Genomic DNA, 27,159 nt, shown 5'->3' with positions numbered 1-27,159 from the left:
TGCCAGTTTCATCAAAAATGAAAGAAAGAAAAGCAATTTTTTTATATGAAAGTACAATGTGTTTCTTTTTAATCAATGACCAAACAAATTATTTTTCAAAATTACTTTGATCCATCGCCATTGCTATAACAGGCTGAGAGAGTTACATTTTTGAGTCTTTAATTGGAGGTAAGTTTTACGATGAGTCAGCAGATATCTTTTTAGCTGCTAGCACTTCACTGTCATTGCTCCTAGAAAATTTCATTTTGAAAGGATTCTGAACATGTCATAATTAAGTAGAAATTGTTTATTTTTTTTTTTTTTTTAAATCCACATTGAAAAAAAATCACTCCTTAAAAAAAAAAAAAATCACTTTCAAATAAAAAAAAAATCTTTCATTAAAAAAAAAAAACGAAAAACAAAAAACTCTCCTTGAAAAAAAAAATCACTCATTGAAATATGCTTTGCTTGCTGGTGAAGATACTGTCTTCCTACCCTAAAATGCACCAAACATTGATGTTACTGTTTTTCCTTTCCCTTTGCTAAACTCAGTAATGTTCTGCAAAAATAAAACAAAGAAAATTTTTCTCTATGAAACAACCAAACCAAATTCCATAAATATTTGAAAATATAAAGAACTTGAACCATAAAAACTTTTTCCAAAATTATGTTTTCAGCATTAAATAACCTAAAAAAGGGTTGATATGCCATAAAACGAAACAATCAAGTCAATGTTATGTCTTTTCCTTTATAGGAATTTGTCAATTATTGTCTAAATAATCAATTAGCTTGCCTTGGTTCTTACTTGAAAAATATCATAAAAATATCAAAATAGTACAAGAAAGGAATTTTTCCTGTTTTTAACAGCTATATCGATTATCTAAGTATTGATAATCTTATTTTCACACGTCTTTTATTGGAATGGCCACGGCTTCATCACAATGGCTGTTTATTATTCCTATTTTATATTAAGTGACCACAAGCAATTTTCACTTACTTTGAGTTAGCTGCTCTTGAAGTGATATACTGAATTTTACTTATTAACTAGCAGGTCGTCCAGCGTTGCCCGGTCATAAAATACACATAAATATTATATTTTAATTCATACAGAAACTGAGACATGTATTATGTTTTTTCTAAACAGTTCACTTCTTTTTAAGTAAAAAAAAAAAAAAAATACTCGAGCTGAGTTCAAAACCAAAATGTAAAAATAGTGAGTTGAGTACAATAACTATTAGGCCAACTTGACACGTCTTTTAAAAGTGTTTTCAAATCTACTTATTCTTAACATAAGGAATCTGTCACATGAACGATTCACGCATGCACATTCGTGATACAGTTTACACACAGATAAAAATCCGATGACTCCTGCAAACCAATTTTCAATTTTGATCCTTAGCAGTCCATTTTTTCCAGATAAAAACCGATTAAAATGTTCTCCATATGTCTGAATACCCTATGTACCACATTTCAAGTCTGTAGATCAAATATTCGTTGAGTATATAGGTTAATAAGTGTCCTTACACGCACATTCTCAATTTTATAGATATAATGCTGCATGAAAACACAAGACCAAAAAGAAAGAAAAATTTTTACAGTGTAAATACTCATGACAGGAAGGACAATACACCAAAAATCATGTAAATTTATTCAGTTTTATTTAAAAAAAAAAAAAAAAAAAATGAATAAAATAAAATGTTTTGGCTAAATGACTATCAACGATCTGATAATTATAAATAAAACTTATGCAAGATTTTAGAAAGCCATTCTTAACATGAAAAAAATCAAAATTTGCTTAAAATTGATTTTCTATATAAAATAAAGCTACTTCATCAATTTATGTGATTTTGTTTTTTTTTTGTTTTTTTTGCGTACAACATTTATGAATAAATATTTTTTTGATTTTGTTTTTTCTTGGGAGGTGGGTAGGTGAGGAGTACTAGCACGAAATATTTATATTTTGAATGTCGTTATATCCATGGTTTCTTTGCTAAAAATGTGATCACTCATTGGTGACTTCCTTGTAAGATTACAATTACATCACTGCTCGGTGCCTATAAAAGAAAAACTGATCAGCACACCAATAGTTAATATCCCCCTCCCCAACCACCCCCAAATATTTCTTTCTTCATGAAACTCTGGAGATTCAGCATTTGTTTTGCACAGGGCAAAAATAATTTTGTTTATTTTGTTTTGCAGAAATAATTTTGTAATTCCAAGTTTACTGGAAAGTCACTGATAAATTATTTTTAAAGTTTAAGTAAGGCATCAATTTCGCATATAAGTTCAACATAAAATGGTCCCCCCTCCATTTCAGATATATTTCTAACTTTTTAAGGATGTTAACTAAATCGTTTTCACCATTAATCTCCCCCCCTCCACGTCCGACTGGCAAGGTCATAAAACTATATGCAATCACCTAAAAATAAAAAACGTAGTCCTCCCTCCCTTTTTAAAAATAAAAATAGACAAAATTTATCTTCCATGGCAAAATAAAAATAAAAATTGGTTAACTACCCTAAAATGCTAGAATGACCTGGAAATGAAGGTCATTTAATATTAAATTTATATATGAAATGAATACTTTACCCTAAATTCTAATGTTCCTTTTTTTTAAGGAAGTGGGGGGTGGGGGTCCGCAAAAGATTTTAGGATGTTCATACTTAATTGTAAAAAAAAAAAAAAATAAAGTTTGACCATAGTTTGGAGGGAGGAGTTGGCTGATTTAGATGAGTGTTAATCTACAAATTTCTACATTTTCATCTTTGGGTATCTTCATCTTTAAAACTGAGCTTAATTACAATTGATCATTCAAATCTAAAAATAGGTTTTCACAATTTGTTTTTTGCAATCAAACAAGAGTTGAACTTTTGTATCTTATTAGCAAAGAATAATTAGGATTATTTTGATGACGATGCATTTTCTTTCAGGTTTTCAAGTTCTTGTCAAAAGACTTTGGTTCCTCGCATTTTACGTTAGACTTGATGAAATGCAATTTAAAAAGAATTACCTTTTAAGACTGGATTTAATTCATCGATGCAATCAAACACAGTTAACAAAATGTCCATCTTTTTTTCGCCTTGCGCATAATTTGGAACATTTTCTTTTTCGTCTGAAAACAATCTTTTAATCCTGTATATTAACGTCATGAGCAATTTAGGTGTTGCAATTATCGGCACTAATGAATACGTCTTTAATTTTAGATATAAAAGAAAATGGTGCAAGTCCAAAGTTCAACAGAATTTTAAAAAAAAAATACAGAAAAATCTTTGATATACGTACCCATCATGGAACAAAAATGCCATGTTCCAAAGATCATAAATTCAATTTTTACAGTATCTTTTGTTTATTAAATTTTTAAGTGAAAGTACAGAATAGCTAACAAAGCAGCGCTCCCCATGCTATGAATGGCTTTCTAAATAATATTATCTGAAGAAAATTAGCATTTCCATTCTTTTTGTCTCGTATATAAAACTAAAGCTTAATTTTTGAATTTAAAACATAAATAGTATCACATGACACATCAATATTTGATTCTACCTAGCCACTTCATCTTTTATTTTCAGCATGTTCTTTATAATACGATAATATTTTGTGATCACTTTACATGTTCTAGTGTTACTAGATGAGGCTGTCTGAAGATAAGTTTTCTGACCTAAAATGTACCAAACATTTTTTTTTACTTCTCCTTTGCAATATATCAATCCTGTTCTGCAAAGCTAAAAACAAAAACAATTTTAGCCTACAAAAGAAAGTGGTGCAAGTCATGAGTACAGCATAATTAAAATAAATAAAAAAATATGCAGAAAAAGCTGTAAATGTCCACATATGCTTCTACAGTAGTAATTCCAATGTTATAAGGGATTTTTGAAGCATAACAGCGATATGTTGTTTTATTTATATATATATATTTAATATTTTATTGATTTTTCAAGTAGTCCTCAGCTCTTGATCTACTTTTTTTTTGTGATCAAGAGCGGAGGACCACTTGAAACATAAGTTTTAAATATAAAAAACATCGTTTTTATGATTCAAAAACATCTATAATTTTGAAAAATCTTTGATATACGTACCTGTTGCAAAACAGAAAAGGTAATATTCCAGAAGATATTCAATTTTTACAGTAACCTGTTTATTAGATAACAAAGCACCACTCCCCATGTTATGATTTTATTTTTTTATGTTATGAATGGCTTTCTAAATAATGTTTAATGCCATTATTTCAGCATATTCTGTAAACTGTACAAGTACCGAAATTATTTTGCACAAATACCACTCCAAACTAAATCTATTAAAGTCAGCAATCACTGAAGAAAATGGCAACAAATTTATTTAAGCATATTTTACAACTGGGCTACATCAGGCATCCCTGCTAGCTAGATTGGATAAAATACTTTTGCAGTTTAAAAAAAAAAAAGAGCTACAATAATATTAGAGCATCTCCATCTGAACATTTACAGAATGCCAACATCAATATATTACATATGTATGAGTCCTATATGGAATTTCCACAGGTCCTGTAAGTTTCTGCATTGATAAAAATTATGATTACTTCACGGGTGTCTGTGTTTTTCATACCTCCAAATGAATGTACACTTTTTTTTTTTTTTCTTTAAATTGTGAATTGATTATTGGAATAAAAATACAATAGCGCAAAAACTTTTTTATCTTACTTAAAAATAAAACCAATGTAATTACAAAATAAATTCACCAGAAAGCATTTTGTTTGTTCAGTTTTAAGCGTTCGTTAATAGTTATAAAAAAAAAAATGAATTCCTTTCTGAAATTTGAAAGCATCAAATACAAAGTTATTTAAATTTCTTAGAAAATTACCATGAATTAAGATTGAATGTTTTAGAAGCTATTTACATCCAATAATTTTATAAATAGAGATTAAAACATTATCTGAAGAAAATTAGTATTACATGATGCATCAATATTTGATTCTACCTAGCCACTTCATCTTTTCTTAAGCATGTTCTTGACAGTACAATATTTTGTGGTCACTTTACATGTTTCTAGTCTTACCAGATGAGGCTGTCTGAAGGTACCAGCTTGCTTACCTAAAATGCACCAAACGTTTTTTTTTTTTTGTTTTTTCTTTTACTTCCCTTTTGCAATATATCAATCATGTTCTGCAAAGTCAAAAACAAAAACAAAAATTTTCTTCTACTAAAACAACCAAACCAAAACGAACACCATGAATAAATATTGGAAGATATAAAGAACTTTAAGCATAAAAAACTTTTATAAAAATGACTGGACATGAAAAGGATTGATATGCTGTAAAACGGAACAATCGAACCCTATTAGATGCTTGAAGAGCTTATTTTTTTCGCTAGCCTGTTTGGAATAGAGAGAATTGTTATTTATGGTGGTAGGGTTTCTTTCAGGGTTGGTATGTCTTAAAATGATTCTACCTTTCTCTTCATTTTTATTGTGATTAACTCCTGGTAATTTACAGCTGAGAGAGAGGATTTATTTCTTCACTGATGATGGGTTATTACCTGAAAGGACTTTTGGAATAAGTACCATCCACAGTTAAAAAAAAAAAAAAAAAAAAAAAAAAAAAAATCAGATAGATAAATAAGTGTAAATAAAAAAATAATATTAAAAAAAATTATTGAATTATTTACTTGCTTATCTGCTCATAACAATTGTACATTCTGCATTGTAAGCCTTCAAAAATACCTTTTATTCTTTAACAATGCTTCAAGCAAACCACGCCATACTTAATATTTGTACATGCATTTCAAAAATTCAAATTTATCACTTTTTCACCATTTCATCAGAAATAGAAATATTAACAATAATTTCAAAAACAACACAGAAGAATGGAACTTTTTTTTTTTTTCATAATAACAAACTAAATACGTGAGATTAACAAAAAAATAAATACATAAGACTAGATTCATTTCTCAGGAGGATCTGATTAGTTTTAATTTACACACACACACACACACACACACGCACAACCAAATTCAAATGACAACAATCGATGCCTCCGTTCAGTTTCGAAAGTTGTAGGGGCAACTGCGCCTGTAATTGTGAAGCAAGTCTTGTGCAATCCCCAACCACACCTCTCCTGAATCAGCACTGTTTGAGTCAAGTGGCAAGGAGAAGTCCAGGATGACTGGAAACAATGCCAAGATAAGCGGAGAGCACATACAGCACCTGGAAGTCTCAAATGATCACCCATTTAGTATTGACTAGGTTCAACATTGATTAACTTCAGTGATCCAGTGTGTCAACGTGATTATGCCCTATATGACAAATATGATAATATAAATCAAATATTTCGGCAGACTCTGACCTTCATTGTTATAGACATTATTTTTTTTTCAGTGTAGAGCTATGACAAATGTCAGTGAAAGCTGATTTTTCCTGGCGTCAAATGACGACAGTTCATGTCTAGATTTTGTGTTGATAGCACACTGGCAGCATGTGTGTGAGTAATGTAACACTTCCATTATTTCTACACTTCTACAAGAGATCATCTTTAAAATTTGATGCGAAAAGATTTATCCAATAATTGAAAATGTAAATCAAATATTTCGGCTGACTCCAGCTTTCTTCAGTAAGTTAGACATTTTTATAAATTGAAAATTTAGAAAACCGAATAATGTTATAACTTTATAATTATTTCTTCTTGAGAATTTTTTTATTGTTTTTGGAAATGTGACTCATTTTCTCTATTCAAAATTTGCACTAACCATGCAACCTACATCAAATCAGACTTACAGCAACTGTCAACAGCACATGTATCTTTGTCTTCATGAGGAGTCGAACTCTTGGGTTAATACCAACATAATGAAGAGAAAAAATAAACAAAACAAACATGCCTTCTATGAATATGCTGTTTTAATAAACAATAAAAAAACTTATTTTAATCATTTATTCAAATATAATAGGAATTGAACTCCCGACTACACACAAGCGGTAGTTAGTTCAGTCCCTTTCCAAGAAGTGTAGCTATGCTGATGGGTGATACCCAGAAATACGTAGCCATGGATAAAATCTCATGCACGTGAAAATATTTTTAAAATAATTTAAAAATAAATAAATAAAATATTTAATAAATAAATAAATAAAATATTTAATAAATAAATAAATAAAATATTTAATAAATAAATAAATAAATAAAATATTTAATAAATAAATAAAAAATAAATAACAAATGAAGAGGGGATATGTAAAACAAAAGGGGAGGTAACTGCTTCACCGCTTAGGAAAGCAAAAATTAAATACAAATAAATAACTGCTTATATTGTAAAAAAAAATAGATTTCTAAATTTTCGAATTGTGAAATATTTTAAAAAATGTGATCGATTCTCTATTTTTTTTCTTTTCTTAATTGTTGACCTTTAACAACAAATTCTAGTGATAGCCAATATCTGCTATATATTTTTAATGATAATGAATACTTTTTTTTGTGAATTAACTTTTTTTTCTTTTTTTTTTCCAGAATCAATGATATAATCGTGAAAGTGAATGATTCAAATGTTGTAAACGTCACACATCAAACTGCTGTGGAGGCCTTGAAAAGGGCAGGGACCAGGGTTGTGTTGGTAAGTTATTCACACAGGGAGTATGCACCTGGATTGCACATTTTCATCCTCATCCTCATCCAACACCGTTCAAACATATTTGATATTCTGATTTACTTGTCTTCTATAGACTTTTTTTTGTCTTAAAACCAAACTTACTAATATGTCCTCTCGGCTGACATTTTGTTGGTTCTTAAAATTTCATTTGTATTTTGAACTAACATGGCTGTCCGACATTGTGTTAATTTATTTTTCCAATAACTATTCATTTCCTACTGTTATCACAATTAAAAAAAAAAAATTTTTTTTTCATTTTTACAAAGGATTCGCCACTTATCAAGGCCCAGAGTCAACTCGAGGATAAGGGTTAATAAGTGTACCATAATCAATGGGACAATATTGTAGTAATCGTTAGTAGTGGAAATTTGGTAAATTGAATTACTTAAAGGGATGGCTTATCAAGAATTTGTTTACATTGGACTTGAAGACGACCATATTGTAGTTAGCTGGAAAGCAGGCAAATGGCAGAGTTCCACAGGCATGCAGTTCTAAGAAAGACGCTTTGTTCATCCACATTTAGGTTTAGGTATAGATGAAGAGTCGGGAAATTATTGATAGTGGTTTTGGCTAGGCGAGTGTTTTTCATGAAGCTTTGGCAAGGGGGAAGGTACCATAGATTGGAGCTCAGACGAACACTTGCCATGAAAATAAATAACATCCAAGGTAAATCTTAAATGGAAAAACTGAATAACTAATAATTACGAAAAAAAGATAATGGGAGTTAAATTAAGATAAAGTTTTACCAAAAAATATGTAAAATAAGTTTTACCTAAAAATAAAACTAATCCACTCTCTGTATCTCCTAACTCTGTAAATAAAGAATCTGTGTGCTTGAAGATTAATTCCTATTTTAGTTAAAAAAAAAAATTAAAAAAAAAAGTTTGGGAATATTTATTTTTTTGTGTCTATTAAGATGAAGCCTCCTCTTTTTTGCTTGTAAAAAAAAATTAAATTTGCGTATGTAATTGTTATGATCACCTATTCAGATTAAGCCTCCCTGTCTTTGCTCATATACTAAATGTGCATATGTGACTATTGAAGTGAGCTGGATAGACATACGTCCATTTGTATTGTATAGATAAGATAAAAACATAAAAAAAACTAAAGTATTAGTTTAATAGCTCAAAGATAAAGAGTTGATTACTTATGAGGACGGTTTATGATGAGTATTTATTGACATTAGATTTGAACAGTATATGTTGTAACGAGTGTTGGGACGATTAATCGGAAATCGGAAGATTTTTTTTTGGGGGGGGGGGGATATCAGAAAAATTGATGCCTATTTTCCGATGCCAAAACGATTCTTTTAATTGCCTTTTTTATTTGATTTTGTTTAAAGTAAAATCTTCCATTGCTGGTAATAATGATAAAATAATGAATATTTATTGATTTTAAAATATTAGTGAAGTTAAAACTGATAGATCATCCTCCACAAATGTATTTTGACGTTTAGGAAAATATCTGCATATTTAACATGTGTTTTTATGAAAACCTAGGAAAATAACAATCTTACAATTAATAAATTAGAGATTTATAAAGAACCGAAATCAGTAATTGTCTCAGAATTGGGAATTTAGCATGGAATTGGTAATTGTATCGAATCTGGGAAAAATATTGGAGTCATCCCATCACTAGTTGTAACTCTCAGGGAAACAATCTTATGGCAACGAGTTCCACAGATAGCATGTTCTTGGAAAGAAACTCTGTTCATGGAAATTCCATTTTTATATCTATTTGTAATGCTATAATGTTACATACTCACGAAGAGTTTATTTTTTATTGTTTCAATAATTTTACTGGTAGAAGTATTCGGTTTAAACATTTAAAAATTATAGAAGAATATCTAAGGATTTAATCAACCAGAATATAGTTTAAAAAAAAAAAAAAATGGGCAACCAGAAAATATAGATGTCAGAATCAAATGAAAAACATCTTTGTATGACTATTCTTTGTTTTTTTTCCTTCAAGCGTTTCTGATCACTCTTGAGTTATATTTTCCACATCCTCAAAAATTTGCAAACTCGATTTTTTCACTCGCCCCCCCCCCTTCCACACACACACACACACACACACACACACACACACACACACACACACACACTTTGGTTGGTTTGTCAAAAATATTTTTATGTCTTGAAGAAGCATAATGAACAGGACAATGAACTTTTCTACTGCAAGAAGATATGGTACAAAGCCGGAGGTTGGAGAGAACAAGCTAGTCGTCCAGAATTGGGCCACTCTAAAAAATTATATGGTCATGCCCTTGGCATTCCACATTCAGGACACCTCAGGCAGTTAACAATAAATTAAGTCCTCTCCAAAGAGGGAAAGCAAGGCTTGGAAAGGTGAATCTCCTAGAACTATCAAGAACTAATACCTCAGAATGATCTAGTCTGTCGAACTGATTGTCAAGTATAGCTTCTAGACTGGTCTGCATTATGCCAACAAGTAGCTTTGCTACCCGAGTTGGCTATAAAGTGTTATATGCATATCAGAAGAGTCCATTATGTATCAAAATAGGGATGATAGCACAAGCTATCTGAAAAGATAAATCGATCAACCTGACTGCTTTTATCTTACTACCTTTCACCACACTGACTTAACCTTGTCTCTTTTTCTGACTGTCATCTTTCCTACCTTCTATAAATAGCCTCCTTCCTATATAACACTGATAAATATGTTGCTTTTGTTATTTTGGTAAAATTCTATGCTTAAAAGTAATGAAAAATCAGTGAGGCAGAAGATTTTTTTTATATTGATTGATGTTCTCTTCTATATTTTGTCATTCTCCACTTAATTTATCTTTTTTTTTTTTTTTTTTTTTTTTATAGTCAAGATTGTCTGCTCTTTTTGACTTCCGGTTTCTGCTATACATTTGGCCAGATAATTTTTAGACATTAAAAAAAAAACATTCTTAACATGGGAAAAGTGGGGGAACTTTCATGCTATCTGATAATCATTAATCAGAAGGAACCGTATCTTGCTTGTCACTGTCATCCCATTTGCATAGCAGAAACCAGAAGTGAAAAGGAACAAACAATCTTGACTCTAAACCTCTTTTTTTTCTCTACATTTCAAATTTCTTTGTTACAAAACTGCATCCAATAGTGAGGCCCAAATTGGGGAGCTTTGGAGAGTGTGGAATCACTTTCGTAGATATCACTACTACCAGGACTTTATCAATCAGTTAAATTACGGCCACCGAGATAAAGAAGGCCTGTTAACTGAAAAATGCCTGCAGGCAATGTAGGTAAGATTTGTCGAACTGTTACTGTCGATACTATGACAGCATTTTAAAAAGGAACATTAAAACATGTTAAAAAAGAAAATAAACGCACCAAATTCGATTAATAATGAAACTGAACTTTATTCAATATAAAATATAAATATTATCTATGTAAAATTACTTAATTTTAAAGCAATATACAATCTAATACTGATAAAACTGAATTATGAATTTAGGGAACAAACAATTAAAACCGAAAACACAAACAATTCTTGGCCTTCGGGACAAGATCAGTGTAGTAGTATCTGTTCTAATGCTACTATTCACCTTTTCTGTCCTCGGCCGGTGGAGGAGAAATCCTTCATGACTGAGAATTTTAATTTTTGTTCCTATCCAGAGTGCCCCTTATTGGGGAGCTAGATTTTCCCCACAAGATCATGTTGAAATATTTAAATAACTATCACTTCTAATACAAAAATTACATTTAAAGTTTTGGTTTTTTGTTCTTCTATGTTCATTCTTTCCTATGTTTTTCATCAAAACGTGTAGCATATTTTCATCAGTTACATGGTTAGGAATCCTATACTCCGCCGTAGTCTTCGTTTTCATATCAGTACAGAATACATGAATACGGAAATGAAGTTCACATAACTACTAAAAGACAATCATACTATAATGTGAACATTAATTAAAAACTAAGAAAATATAGTAAACATGTACAATATTGATTCAGGATGGGGGTAAATTTGGGAGGGACATTATTATTTCACTCACTAGGAGTTGTCTCACAGGCCATCATCAGTGAACTCTCACTGGCAGTAACCTGTGGTATTCACTGGAGACCGCATGACAAGTCTCCTCAGATTTCCAATGTTCTCCACCTCTTGACCACTTGTGCAGATGATTGCATGTTATCACAACAGCTGTTTGCCATTGATTTCTCGTTGACATCGGCCATTGGTGGTTTCCTGGAGTTTGGGTGACAAAATGTCCTTTCCCCCCGTACCAGATTTGAATTGCACACTTCCAGTGGAGATCTGGTTAGTACTCTCCCATCTCTGTCTTCCCATCCTCCCCGACCCTTCACAAGTAGTTGATGGGGCACCAGTTGATGTCATCTACACTAGTTTTTTTTTTATCATTGTTATTACAATAATATTAATAATGTGCTTGTACAGTGTACACACCATGCTATATTTTAGATAGTATTTCCAAGTTAAATTAAATTTTTATGGTATCTTTTTTTTTATTAAATTGTTAGGTGAAAGTGCGGAATAGTTAGACAACCCCTCCCCTTGTTGAGAATGGCTTTCTAAATAATGTTATTTCAGCAGAGTACGTACATTTACTTGAACTTCACGGGAACCGTGGACCCTACATAAACGGTGTTTTTAATTTAATGATTGCTCCCTGTAAGCGCCTGCACAAAAGATTTTCTTTGATTTATTTAATCACGAAAACTTTTTTGCAAGTACTATTTGAGGCAAAAAAAAGGGGGGGGGGCATTATTTGAATATGTATGAAAAAATAATTTAACAAATGAATAAAAATCTTTATTGGAGAAAATAATAAAAAAATTAAAATGAAATAAAATAAAAACAAGCACGAAATAAAAGTATGAATCAAATTTACCCCAAAAAAAACGAAAAGAAATTCAAAAAAATACACGCACAATTAAAAAAAGAAGTCTGAGATATATACGGAGAAAGTGAAAGAAAACGCTTTCAGGGAGCAATCATTAAATAAAAACACCGTTTACACAGGGTCTACGTTCTCCGTGAAGTACCCATTTATTTATAAGATAAAACACAAGAAAATATGTTGACTAAAATTTAATGTACTCTTTATTTTTAGTTCATATCAAAACTTTAATTAAAACTGATTAGTTAATGAATTTTTAAGATGAATTTGTGTTCGTATGTCTCAATAGAGAATATGGAATTTCCTATTTCATTTCCTATTTCAGTCATGTAAATTATTTACAGTTGAAATGTGATAAAACAAACAAACTTTAAGTTTTAAATATATTTCAAAGAAATAAATTACGCCCAGTGAATTCATTGATCGTTTTGGTTGAATAAAAAAAAAAAAAATTAAAAAAAAAAACTGTCATGAAAAATGCTTCTAACTTTAAAATATTTGGAAATACTCAATGAAAAGTTTTATTTATTATTAAAAGAATGAGCTGAAAAAATATTCTCATATAAAGATTGTTTGTTTTGCAGTTTAAAAAGATAATAAAATGAAATATTCGATTTTCTTCGATAGACATGTAAGAAAATTTCAAAAACAGATTCACTTACTGTTATAATTTGTTAGATTAAAATTATCCAAATGAATGTGCAATTATATAATTATCCAAATGAAAATTGTTCTTTCACTTTAGAAAAAAAAAAAATATGTTTAAATTACCACAAGGGGCAACAAAAAATATTTTTTATGGCTATTAACGTGGTCATGTGGTTGAACACAAGAAACTTTAGGCACCGTATACCTACAAGATGATCTGGTAATGACGTCACGCTGTCATGTTCATTGGTCTGTACTTAGTCTCGGTGGCCTCGGTTAACTACAAACTATTGTTTACAAAATGTATACATGTACAAAACAAATTAATCTTTAAACCAATTGTATACAGACCATATGTATGGTTTCTGCATAAAATAACTCGACAACGAGTCGCTCAACAATCTACCTATTGCCAAAGTTCTTGGAAAAATAGTTGAATCATTCTACCCAGTAGATATCTCATTGCCAATGCAATCCTTTATCTGTATAATAACCAAGTGTGTCCTAGGATGGAGTAATGTTACTACATTTGGGCAAGAGCTGCTCGAAGCACTCTATCCTGCCTTGACGGAGTTTGAAAAAAAAAACGGCTTTGTAACTTAGTAGGTGATGCGCTTTTCTCTTCCCTGCAACGTTTTTCCCATAGAAGAGACGTTGCTAGCCTGTCTTTGCTTTATCGTTATTTACATAATAAATGCTTGTCGGAGCTCCAATCAATGTTCCCCTTTGTTAAACTTTCACAAAAAACATTGATCTAGCTTTCCATTATCAATAATTTCCTCACTATCTGTCTGTGCCTAAACCTCAACGTGGATTCCATGAACAAAACTTCTTTCGTAGAACTGCCCGCTTTTGTGAAACTGGCTTGCTTTCCAGCAGACTACAATATGGTTGTCTTTAAGTCATATAAGTTCTTGTTGAGCCATCTCCTTAGGTAATCAAATTATACCAAATTTCCACCATTAACGATTATTGCCCCAATGACTGCCATACATTCATTAACCCTTATTCTCGAGTAGTCTCTGGGCCTTGATAAAAGGTGACTCCTTTGTAAAAAAAAAAAAAAAAAATCGAAATATTGCATGTTCAGTAAAAAAATTATTACATGCCATGTCAAAATTGGTAAAAATTCCAAAAATTTTTAAAAATGATTAAGTAAATCTGCTAGAACTATTTTTAGCCCTCTCCCTCTAAAAATTAAAAAAAAAACGGTTTTAGTCGGCTAGCATCTTCTCTATTTTTTAGCTTGGCTCTACCTAAACCAGTGATGAGGCAAAACAATGCTTTTGCTTTTTTTGTTATTCATTATTTGTATTTGAAGCGATTTATTGAAATAAAATATAAGAAAAGGACATTACTGAAAAGTATACAATTAAAAATTAACAAAATCATAAAAATAAATCTTTTTGAACTTTTAATAACACGATTAGTGCAAATAAAGACTACTATTATTTTTTATTGTATAATTTTCAATAATGTCCTTTTTATATTTTATTTCAATAAATCGCTTAAAAATTAATAAAAATCTTAAAAATTAATAAATAGGATAAAATTGGATTATAATTTTAAAATTTTTTTATTTGTAATTATTTTTCTATTTGATAATTTTTGTAATATAAATTAAAATTTACTTAAATATCAAAGTGCAGAGAATCTATTAATAAATAATTTAATCTCACATAAGACTTATGAATATTTCGTTTTGGTTACTTTTTAGTTGATAGGTTATGAAACTATTTTTCTTTGATTTCATTGGTCGATTTCTTATTGACATAGCAGCCATGTTTTTTTTTTATTATTTCCTTATTGAGTGGATTCAATTTAATTTGTTTTAATTTTAAAATTATCATCGAAATTATTACCTTTCAGCTATTTTTTTTTTTTTTAACTCTTTTGGTGTTTGTCAACAAATTTCTATTTTAAAATGACTATATCAAATGAAAAAGACTAACAAAATGTCTCCTTGGTTTTTCCTTTTTTTTTTTTTTTCATAAGCAATATAAATTTTTAAGATAAATCATAAAAATACATAGGATTTTTAGTTACTGTTAGAAATATGTTCCCATATTTTTCTTGAGATTTTCTTGAAAATGATTTTTGTCAGAAAGAATCGATTGATGTTTAGGCGCTAAAAAAATGTCTTTTTTTAATTTCACAGGTAATTTTTTACGATTTTTCTGATTTATTTTTATTTTTTGAATCTTATGTAGACATTTTACTTGTAACACGAATGAAGATAAAACTAAAAAACATGGCTAGGATTTCTCCCATTTATTGGCGGTTTAATTGCCTAGTGTGTATACTATAGATATATTTTTTAATTTTCATTTAAAAGAAACAAAAATCGATAAGTAAATAAGTAAAGCAATCGGATCAATTTCTATGCAGTTTTATTTATTTTTTTTATTATGAACAGTATTTTGTTTTCCTGAAGAATGTAAGTTTTACCTATTAATATTTATATGAATGTATATTTTTCTATCGGTTTTTCTATTAGTGATTTTTTTTTTTCAACATTTCCATTTCAACTCGATACTTTGCTGCTAAATACTGACATTATGATCATGATTTCTTTTTTTTTTTTTTTTCAACGAGGGAGGGGGTCCTTATTATATGTAATGGAAACGTGCATATGCAAATGAACATGCTCATAGAAATAAGAATATAAACACGTTAAAGTGTAAGTCAAGTCTGGGCAATATGTTGAATAAAGAAATGTTCACATCTTAGGAAGCTTCATATGGAAACATGTTCAAGAGAAGCATATCTATATGATTAAGAAAGTTCTTGTTCTTATAATTATTAGCTATCCAATTGAGATGTACTATATTTACAGCACATGCTGCTTTTTGTATCGCTCAAGATGAAATGCTTATTAAAACAGTTTTTCTCCTACCATATAATACGTTGATTTTAACTACAAAACCTTTGTCGTGTCATAGTCTTGTATGTAAATGGCAAAAAATTCTACATTCCAAATTCCAAGATGTTGTCTGTCTTACTGTTTATTTCTTTCAGAATGTTCAAATGTTCAATTCTTGAAATATAATTGAACAAGCATATTTTCCCCATAAAGGTATTATATATCAAAAAATTAATAAAATGTTAAAAACACTTTAAGAAGAGTTAAAAACACGTTTAATTTTAAGAGGAAACACAAATTAAATGAATTGTCCTTAATCCAGAGTTTTGAAAAAGCACTTTTCTTCTCATCAGAGGGTAGGAATTGGCAAAATGCAGAATTGGATTTTGCTTGAAAAGTATTTAGTGAAACTACAAGTAAGCCATAGAGCTTACTTGGTAAAAGTTAAAAAAAAAAAAAAAAAAATAGTGAAGCTGAGGGGATTGGGGAGGGAGGGAGAAAAATGATTTCACATGAATGGATGGTCGGGTGAAGAGTAGAATATCCAATAATGGTAAAATCCAAAAAATGGTAAAAGTTTGATATCCAGAAGTATAAAAATATATTGTCACACTCATGACGGGGGTAAGGAGTTAAAAAAAAATAATAATAATAAAAAGCAAACAAAGGGATATGGAAAGGAATTTATGAAAAGCAAACGTTTATCGCAGGCAGACAAATTTTCTGCATAGGGGTATGGTCAAGGTCCCAGTAAGGTTCAATTTTCCTTTTTATTACAAAAAGGTTGAAACAAAAAAAAAACTGCAATTTTGTTCGCATGAGACAAGCGGGATGCAAAATAAAAACAGGAATCGAACACGATAAAATTGCGAGAAAGAACAAGACGGACACTTCCAATTAATATAAAATAAATTTATTAAAGATAGGAGAAGAAAATTTTAACGAGAAAAAAATATATATTCAAAGTTTATGGCATTCTTGAGATGTTTTTAAACATGTAAGCTGACTAGACTCCACGACCACGAGGAAAAATTCAAGCTTCAGCTTGACAGAAAGAGAAACAAAATTTAGCACTTACAATTCTTTTTTTTTTGTCTTTTTTTTTTTGTCTTTTTTCTTTTCACAATCTGTGAGCGATACATTTAGTCCGAATGAGTTCTCAGTTGTTCAATACTTTGCTTTTTCATTCTCTTTTCAATACAATTTTTGTCAGCATTTGTTTTTAGTATTCTAATATAGCTTTTCCGTGGTTCACCTTTGGCTGGCATACTTTTTCCTTCGGCGCTGCCATATTTGAAAACATGTCCTATCGCTTAAGAGTGCCAGAGAAGAAATGAGGCTGGACTCTGGTCGAAATGTGTGAAGGAGGGGGGAGGGGGGTTCACCTGCTGCTTTTTTCTTTGTTTTGCATCTTGGTTCTAAAAATAGAATTGACGAAATCGTTTTTTTTTTTTTTTTTCTTTTCTATGGCTGATGAAATATTTCTAGCTGGTTGAATCTTTGGTTTTCGAGATCAGATCGCAGTGTAATAACTGTTCTGCCGCTAGACGTCACCTTTTCTGTCTTCGGTCAGTGGAAGAGAATTCCTTCAGACTGACTTTAATACTGGGTTTTTAAAAGGATAGGGAATTAGTAGATTCTCACTTAGTTCGAACGTACAATCAAATGATTATCTTATCGTTAGCAGATAAAGAAAAATATTGGATGTGGTGGTGGCCGTTTGTAACAAAATATATATATAGAGATAGATAGAAAGAATAAAATAAAGAGTAGGAGTAAGGTTACATAGGAACCTTACTACATTATCAAGTCAATAAGGAATAAAGAAAAAGGAAATAATGATGAAACCTCATTAGGCTATGACATTTCAAAGCTAAATGCTTCTCATCAAGAGAAAAAGCCAATATTATACAAAGTAAAAGTAAAAAGACAACACGTACTTGAAAAACATTTAGATAAGAAATTAAAAAAATATTGAGGGTGAGTGACATAAAAAAAGAAAAGGATAATAGTATGAAAATAGTTTGAAAAGTAGAAAAATGGGGAAAGAATATAAATAGAAGATAAAAGAAATACATGTAAGGAAAATAAAAAGGGAAAGAAAAGGTTTGTCTTGCTGAAAATTTATTTTTTCAGGTTATTTTATTACTATATATACATATAATGTAGCTATATATATATATATATATATATATATATATATATATATATATATATAGCTACCCCACTCCTTAATTGAGCATTGTCTTTTTCTCATTGATTAGTTTCGTTTCAATGATTTCAAGTAATTAATATTAAACTGTGATTTGATTTTGAACAAGCAAACCTTACTATATCAATGAATAAATGTGAAAAGTTGAGCACATTTCTCACACTAACAGTCAGATCAAACACCTTATTTCAAGTTTACACAATAGCAGTACAGTATCTCTTACATTTTCCGCCTTATGTATGTGTGATCTTAGTAGTAAAGTTAGCTAATTTGCATTAGTAAAGGCGCATGCGTGAGAGGCGAATTTTATGCATTTCATCTAGGAGTTGAGGTGCCGACATCTGGTTGGCGATAGATATGTGTTGCATGTTGTTATTGTTTTTAGTTGAGTAGTCCACACCGTTGTTTGCTAGGGTGTCGATGAGGCTACGATAATTAAAAGTAGAGACCTTTGCAAGGTGATAACAAACTGACAAATCTTATCTTTCAACTGACAACACTTATACATGAGTAGTTTTTAGCCTTGATAAGTGAGACCCAAATAGTAAGAAAGAAAACAAAATACCTTCTCCTCCGTCACCCCTCTCCTCCTTCCTCCTCCTTTACCCCCTCTCCTCCTTTCCGCCTCCTTTACCCCACTCCTCCTTTACCCCCTCTCCTCCTTTACCCCCTCTCCTCCCTTCCGCCTCCTTTAACCCCCTCTCCTCCTTTAACCCCCTCTCCTCCTTTAACCCCCTCTCCTCCTTTAACCCCCTCTCCTCCTTTAACCCCTCTCCTCCTTTAACCCCCTCTCCTCCTTTAACCCCCTCTCCTCCTTTAACCCCTCTCCTCCTTTAACCCCTCTCCTCCTTTAACCCCTCTCCTCCTTTACCCCCCTCTCCTCCTTTACCCCCCTCTCCTCCTTTACCCCACCCCCTCTCCTCCTTTACCCCACCCCCTCTCCTCCTTTACCCCACCCCCTCTCCTCCTTTACCCCACCCCCTCTCCTCCTTTACCCCACCCCCTCTCCTCCTTTACCCCACCCCCTCTCCTCCTTTACCCCACCCCCTCTCCTCCTTTACCCCCCTCGCCTCCTTTACCCCCCCTCGCCTCCTTTACCCCCCCCTCGCCTCCTTTACCCCCCCCCCTCTCCTCCTTTACCCCCCCTCTCCTCCTTTACCCCCCCTCTCCTCCTTTACCCCCCTCTCCTCCTTTCCGCCTACTTTACCTCCTCCCCCCCTTTCCGCCTCCTTTACCTCCTCTCCCCCTTTCCGCCTCCTTTACCCCCTCTCCTTCCTCTTTAAAGTCTCTTCTTCTTCCTTCACGTCTCTTCTTCTTCCTTCACGTCTCTTCTTCTTCCTTCACGTCTCTTCTTCTTCCTTCACGTCTCTTTAACGTCTCTTTTTACCCTTCACATTTTTCTGTCTTTATATAACAATTCTTTATCACTCACTTATTTTATATCTCTCTACTCCATCCCTTTCTCTGCATATTATTCAAAGCTTATGATGCTAAGCCTTTTTTTATAAATAAATAAACCATAAAAGTAAGTAAGAACACTCTTTTCTGAAACCATTCCCCGCCGTTTCTTTGAATGAAATGAATGTGAGCTTTCGTGTGTTTTGAAATAATCAAAACGAACACGGATTCATTTCTGTTTGGCTAAGTCTCATTCTTCTCCAGAAAAACATTTCATTTCCTTTTGAAACGAGAATAGGAGACAAAATCTATAGAATTCTATTCCTCTCCTGCCTTTTCTGGTTGACCTCATTGCATCCCTAGATTTTGAAATCGCCAAAACATGACACAAGGTTTATTCTTTACTTGGTAGTCAGCATTGCAAAAAATGTTTTCATAGAATTCTTTTTTAAAAATATTGGTCAAATTGCTGCTAACTTACCATTTACTTTAAGGAATACGGATCAATCTCAAAACTGATAAACTTCCCAAACAGAACAGTTTTGCACTACTTTTCTTTTTATTGTAGAGAACAGATGTTACACTTTGCTTTATATTTTATTTCTCAGTCATCATAATACCACATTCATATCAGGGGTTGTCCTACTTAAGATTTCCAAATCAAGTTAGATTTTTATTTTATTCATTATTAATAACTAGCAGTTCAGCCCACCTTTGCTCGGGCCCATGTACTGTTCATAACTTGCCCTACGTGTGAATACACTTTATGTAAGATTTCAAATGTTTAGACCAAAATTTGTCTGATTAATTTTGTAGAGACTGCAGAGGTCAATTTTTTTTAACTTTGACCCCAATTTTGACCCTTTAACATTTATTATTTTGATCTCAAATCAAAATACAAAGTTTTACCCATGTTCAAGTTACCTCAATCTAAAATTTCAAGTCTTTAGACCCAAAATCGGCGGAGGAATTTGGTAGAATCTTTTAACTTTGACCTTTTGGCAGCGAAATTTTCGCCCCAAAACTGATTAAAATGCTTGCCGCATGCCTGAATACCCATTATGTATAAATTTCAAATGTTTAGCCCCAAAATTGGCTGAGTACTTTGCTAGATACCGCAAAGGTCAAATCTTTTGAACTTTGACCCCTTGGCAGCTCAAATTTTCTACCTTTACTGATTAAAAAACTTGCCTTATCTCTGAATACCCTTTATGTAAAATTTCAAATGTTTAGACCAGAAATTGGCTGAGTAATTTGGTACGGACCGCAGAGGTCAAATTTTTTTTTTTTACTTTGACCCCTTAACATTTATTATTTTGGGCTCAAATCAAATTAAAAAGTTTGATTCATGTCCAAGTAACGTACATTTAAATTTTCAAGTGTTTAGACCCAAAATTGGCGGAGGAGTTTGGTAGAGTTTTCAAAGGTCAAATCATTGAACTTTGACCCCTTGACAGCCAAATTTCTGGCCGAAAACCGATTAAAAAGATATCCCCAAATCTCAATACTCCTTATGTCAAATCTTGAGTCTCTAGACTGAAAATTGACAGTTATTTGGTAGGGAAATGTATAGACACACACACACAAATTTTCACTTATATATAATCTCTAAAAAAATATCTTAGCCATAGGCCCAAGGAGCTTTAGTTAATAATGAAGACAACGAAAGGAGGTCTCATTTTAACATTAAAAAAAAATAACTTTATTTGTTATCTTCGTTGGTAAAATATACATGAGAGAAACAGTGTTCATGCCTGCTTGTATTAATAGTAGTGGTTAAAAGAGTTCCTGATGTGGAGACGAAGATTAGACATTAATCAAGCCTGTTGAAGGAGAAAGAAAGAAAAGTGTTCAGTGTATACGTCATAGGATCGTGCGTCCGATAGTAGAGATAGGGCAAAGGGTGGGTGTGTTTTCCGGTAGGAAAGAGTACGTGTGTTGAGTGCACGTGGAAGCAGATTTTGATGATCGCCATGTTGGCTTATTGTACTCATGTTGGCCTGGGGACAACGGCCCCAAGTAAGGTCTGCGGTTTCACTTGACATTTATAGAAAGGAAATACGTTTTAATTTTAGTCTATTCGTATCATAAACATTGGTAAATAACTTATTTTTTTATCAATGCCAAGTAGCTTTCCTAGTCTCAGATACTTCTTCCATAAACGTTCCTATAAAATAAATATCAACATTTGGAAAAAAAATCACTCAGATTCATGAAAGCAAAAACTATTTAAGGATTTTTCAATTAAATAAAATAAATATGGTTCTACTTTAAATAACTGCAATTTAAAATGTGAACTATATATATATTTTTTTTAAATAACTTTAACAGACTGAATCTTTTTTCAAATAAACATCTTTTTTCCTCCTCCACCACTACCACACCATGCAAAAGCAGAGAGAGAGAAGCCATTTAAACAATCATCAAAAAATATGTTGCAGTAAATAAGGGAAGTATTCAAAAGATATTGAAAATCATTCAAGAAAGTAAAAATGAAAACTCGTATTGGAAAAGCTTCCATTTAAGGTCAAAGAAATGATATTAAATATTCAAAATAAATATTTCTCTCTAATGGATATCGTTTTTTGCCGGCAAATTCTTTTCATTATTTTTACTTGGGAAGGACACGAATCTAAAAATAGATTTCGTTCGGTCAGTATGAGGAAATGGATTTGATAAACACTGTAGCAGAAAAGCATTGGCAAGAATCGGGGATGTGAATTTATTGATTAACCCATTAGTGTCCAATTTCTTTTTAATTCATTACCAAAAATCTTTTGCAAATACATATTTGAATAAAATTACTTTTAAGGATTGGCTTGTTTTATATGACACTAGCAGATATACTCGGCACTGCCTGGTATTAAACGTAACGTTAAATTCCTTAAAAAAAAAAAAAAAAAAAATATTAAGTAAAAACAAGTAAAAAAAAAAAAAAAAATGCTCGAGCTGAGATCAAAACCTAAAGACAGTGAGTCAAGTACGATAACCATTGGACCCGCTTGCCACGATTTTAAAGTGTTTTCAAACCTACTTATTCTTAACATTAGCAAGCTGTCATGTGAATAATTTGTGCATGCACAGTCGTGAAATAAGCAGATAAAAATTTGATGACTCCCCAAGTATCAATTTTTCAATTTGGACCCTTTAACTGGATGAAAGCTGATTAAAAAGTTTTTCACGTCTGAATACCCTATATGACAAATTTCAAGTCGGCAGATCAAAAATCTGTTAAGTATATAGGTTGAGAAGTGTCTTTACATTCTTTTATTGTAGAAATTTTTTGGTGGATATATTTTTTTCCCTCTTCCTTTCTGGTGAGTTTGCTTCACTGCTGCTGATGTTGTTGGTCATGTGACTAATATCTGCCTGTTGATTGATTTGCGTATTACCACATTTTGTGATAAAATTCAAGCTGAAGTTGGCAGTTCGGACTTGACACTAGAAATGTGTTGACGTGCTATCTTCCCTCTGTCTAAACAGGATGGTAAAATGTTGAAGTAAACTCGTGTAAGTTACCTGGCGAAATTTATAATGTTCAAGTGATTGCGTCTAAGTCATTTGATGAATTTATATCTTGCTAAGAGAAATCTACTTCAAGCAAACCCAAGAAATCTGTCTAGGACTTGGCTGTTTAATATGTCGGAAAAATACCAATTTGCAGGAGAGAAGACACATGTGAAAAATATTCTCACTAGGAAAGATTGAATTGGAAGTGTCTATCAATATAACTAGATATTTTCTTCTGAGGCCTGGAGAAAATTGGTACATCTCAAGCTGCAAGTCAAAAACTCAAGTAAAAAAAAAAAACAGAATATTTCTATTCTGACCTTGCCTCTTCAAAGAGCATTATTATACAAAGAACTATGTGTATTTTTCTTTTTTACAGGTTATTCCTTTAGGAAAATGAGGAAATAAATTCCTATAAAAGAACACTTTCGAAACATTATTTCAGATAAGTTATGTGTCTGCAGATATTTCAACTAATCTACTCAAGAGGAATTTTATTTTAAAAAGACATTACAAAATGTAAACTTAAATTGCAAACAAAGGGAGTTAATTCTTTTCGATTTTGCTAAATTATTTCAAACTCTCTCAAAAAAATCCTACGTTGGTTGAACTCGGATATCACAGCAATAAGTAAAAAAAAAAAAAGGCCTTCTCAATCCGTCATTTTTTCTATCTTTCGTAATTATTACCACACAAAGGACTTTTTTGAATAATAGATGAAAGTTATTGTATCCTTCTACTCTAGAGTTTCGCAGTATACTGAAACCTGAGATATTAGTAATTTGAACATTCGTTAAGAAATCTGATGACACAATGCAGGAATTTTTTTTTAATCCAAATTTTCATCTCCATGAGCCTTCCTCAGAGTGATACATGTACTTTTTTTTTCATTGTCGAGATATTACAGCATTGGCATAACATCGCCAATTTCTTCCGGTTTTGTTGGAAAAACTTCTTTTTTTTTTTAAATATCCGATAGCCATAGTGAAATGTGCTGGTATGTGTGTACGACAAATATTGTTATCAGTTCCACTACAATATTGAACATTAAAAAAAAAAACAGTTTCTTCAACAAGATTCGAAGAAATTTGCAATCTTCGACAATGCTATAAGATCTTGACAATGAAAAAAAAAATGTCAGTATCACCCTAAGGAAGGCTCATGGAACCGAAACCTTGGCTCAAATAAATGAATAATTCATTCATTTGAAAAAACAATGCATCTTCTTATCTGGTTTCTTAACTGCTTTTCAAAATTGTGTGAGGGTGGGGAGGTCTTTTTGATTTACAATTTTTTTTTCATGGAACTTAAAAACAAACATGAAAATGCACTGTGGTTAATTGGAGGGGGGGGGTAAAAAAAAATAAAAGCTGTCAGTCACCCTCTTCTCTAATGAAAAGGAGTGAGGTGAAAAAGAGAAACCAGAGAGACAGTTATTTCCTTTCTCTCCTTTCTGAACTCTTATACCTTTCTTTCTAGTTACATTTAAATTACATCCCCTGGAAACTAATTGCAAATACTTTAAGAAAGATTTAATAATTTATCCCCTTATTTTTTATTCAATCAATTTCATAAATTGCTGTTAATATTCACAAAACTATTGCACATATATATAAACAATAGGGCAATAAAATTACAAATAAATTACACCTAACGTTAATTTATTATCAACTATAGAAAAAATAGGCATGCAGATAGCTATATTTGGACTTTGTGTCCACAATACATATGTGATTTCAAAATACCAAGTTATATTACAGATTTAAAAAAAGAATTTTTTTTTAATCGTTTCGGAATCTTAAGTAGGACAACTCCTGGAGTTAATGTGGAATTACAGTTATTGGGGATTCTATCTAGGAATAGCTTAGATAAGGTAAAAGGACAAAGATAACCATAAACCCTCCCCCTCTCCACACTTTTGAATGGCCTTGTGCCTAATTTACTTTTCGATCATTGTAAATTTTCACAAATAAATTTTTCAAAGTGTAATATCTGTTCTCTACAATATCAGCACAGTTTTATGCCAGAAGTTGTCATGCAGTTATCTACCTTTTTAAAAAAACATTTTTTTTAAATGGTAAGCATACAAACCGGAAGTGCAGCTGTTAGACAAGCAAATCTAATTTGTGTATTCGTTCTTTTACGGACTGTTATCCTCATCTTCATAGTTGTTGTTTCATCACATTTCGGTTAACTCATCCTCTGGCCTTCTTCGGGTGGTTAACTGTGATGGGATAAGAATACTATACTGTATCACTAGTAACTACCTTCCATAGTTGTTGTCTCGCCATGTTTTGACGAACTCTTCTGGTCTGTTTGGGTAGGACTGAAACCACTATCTTCAGACAATGCTCACCTAGAGATTCAACGCCTCTATCCCCTGCACCACGGGATTCGAATCGGTCAATCACCTCAAGAAGGCTAGAGAATGAATGCTGAAATGTGGTGAAACAATAACTATGGAGATGAAGATAAGTCTGCAAAAAAAAAAATGAATACGCAAATTGTGAAACCTCATCTCAAAGGATTAAAAAAAAAACAAGCAAAACTAAATTGACAGTTTTTGATGGAAATACATTCGGGCATGAATATCCTATTATAAGCACTAAACAAAATTTGCTTTCAAATGAAAATATCCTATTATGCAGAAATGATATAGATTAAATATCCTATAAAATGAAAAGTGATCAGATACTCTTAAGATTGGTACGCATTCGCCCAACTTAGTAATTATTATTGCTATGAAAGTCATAATGTGTAATATCTTATTTTCCGTTTTTATTATTTAATTACTTAGATTCTTTTTAGCATCCTTTGTTCTCCTGCTTGACTATTTGCACCTGTATCGCCTTTTTTTTTTTTTTTTTTTTAAATAAGATTATTCTTTGAACTATAATTAATCACGGGATATTTTAATCAAATTTATTATATCAGCTTGTATAGTTTAATTTCCAATATATACTTGCAGCCATTTTAATAATTGAAGCCTACTTTTTTTTTGTACTGATGCTACCAGATCAGACTCTTTGAAGATGGCAGCTTCCTGATTTACAATGCACCAAATATTGATGTTATTGCTCTTATCCCCCCCCATTTCCAAATTCCAAAACAAAACTTTTTCTCTATGAAACAACCAAACACATATATTTGAAGATATAAACGATTTTGAAGCATAAAAAACTTTTTTCCAAAATTATGGGATTTGACATTAAATAACCCATAAAACAAAAATCTACCAAACGAACTACCATGAAAAAATGTTTGAAGATATCAAGAACTTGAAGGATAAAAGTATATAAAAAAAATTACCAGATTCAGCATTAAATAATCTGAAAAGGGTTGATATGCCATAGAACCAAACCTATTTTTGGGTTACTATTTAAAGCAGAACCTCTGTCTGCCATTTGTCTCAGTGGACAACAATTCTGACTATCACTTATGTTGAAATTTTCCCATTAATTCACAATTGCACAATGACAAAAAAAAAAAAAAAAAAAACATTTGGACAAAAAGTTTATTTCGCTTCAATATTTTTTTGTAAAGCAAATCCTAATTTAACTAAAGACTGATATATATTTAAATAATTTCTGTAAATCTAATATATAAAATTAAGTCTGCCAGATTTTAGACTTTACCTAAGTAGCTTCCGTCTTAAAATATCAATATTTCATTCTGAATAGCCGTTTATTTTTAGTTTACATTTGGTCCATGTTGTTAAAAAAATAATTTAATTTCTTTACTTTTATACAATTATTCCTGTTTGGAATATTTTTTCCATCCTAAAATATCAATATTTCATTCTGAATAGCCGTTTATTTTTCTTTTGCATTGGTCCATGTTATTAAAGAATAAAAATAATTTACTTGAATTTCTTTACTTTTATACAATTATTCCTGTTCGGAATATTTCTTGCAATGGAGATCTCTTTTCTATAGCAAGTATCAATTGCAGGTGGAAGCCTTCCCTCCATCCCCCAGTTAGCTGCAAATTTCACTATTATCAGAATACTGATACCTTGTTTCACCCAAATAACTTAAAAATTTATATTTTCATTCAGGTAGAAAAATTAAATGAA

At 31.4% G+C, this 27,159-nt stretch overlaps 1 protein-coding gene across 23 annotated transcripts in view; it reads left to right on the top strand.

Moving 5' to 3' along the window:
• Positions 1-27,159, top strand: part of LOC145287959 (disks large homolog 1-like) — a 909,452-nt gene that overhangs the window by 555,985 nt on the left and 326,308 nt on the right. For 21 of the 23 annotated variants that reach the window (XM_080135923.1, XM_080135919.1, XM_080135921.1 and 18 more), the window contains one exon: positions 7,445-7,547. The exons of the other annotated variants lie outside the window; for them this stretch is intronic. In XM_080135923.1, coding sequence (XP_079992049.1) covers positions 7,445-7,547 — 103 coding nt within the window. The remainder of the gene's footprint in view (positions 1-7,444; positions 7,548-27,159) is intronic. 23 annotated transcript variants of the gene reach the window in all.

This window comes from Euprymna scolopes, chromosome 11 (assembly GCF_053919585.1).
Source record: "Euprymna scolopes isolate OS-2025 chromosome 11, ASM5391958v1, whole genome shotgun sequence".
Taxonomy (NCBI): Eukaryota; Metazoa; Mollusca; class Cephalopoda; order Sepiida; family Sepiolidae; genus Euprymna; species Euprymna scolopes.
The sequence above is the reverse complement of the archived record's forward strand: the minus strand, read 5'-3'. Positions and strand labels throughout refer to the sequence as shown.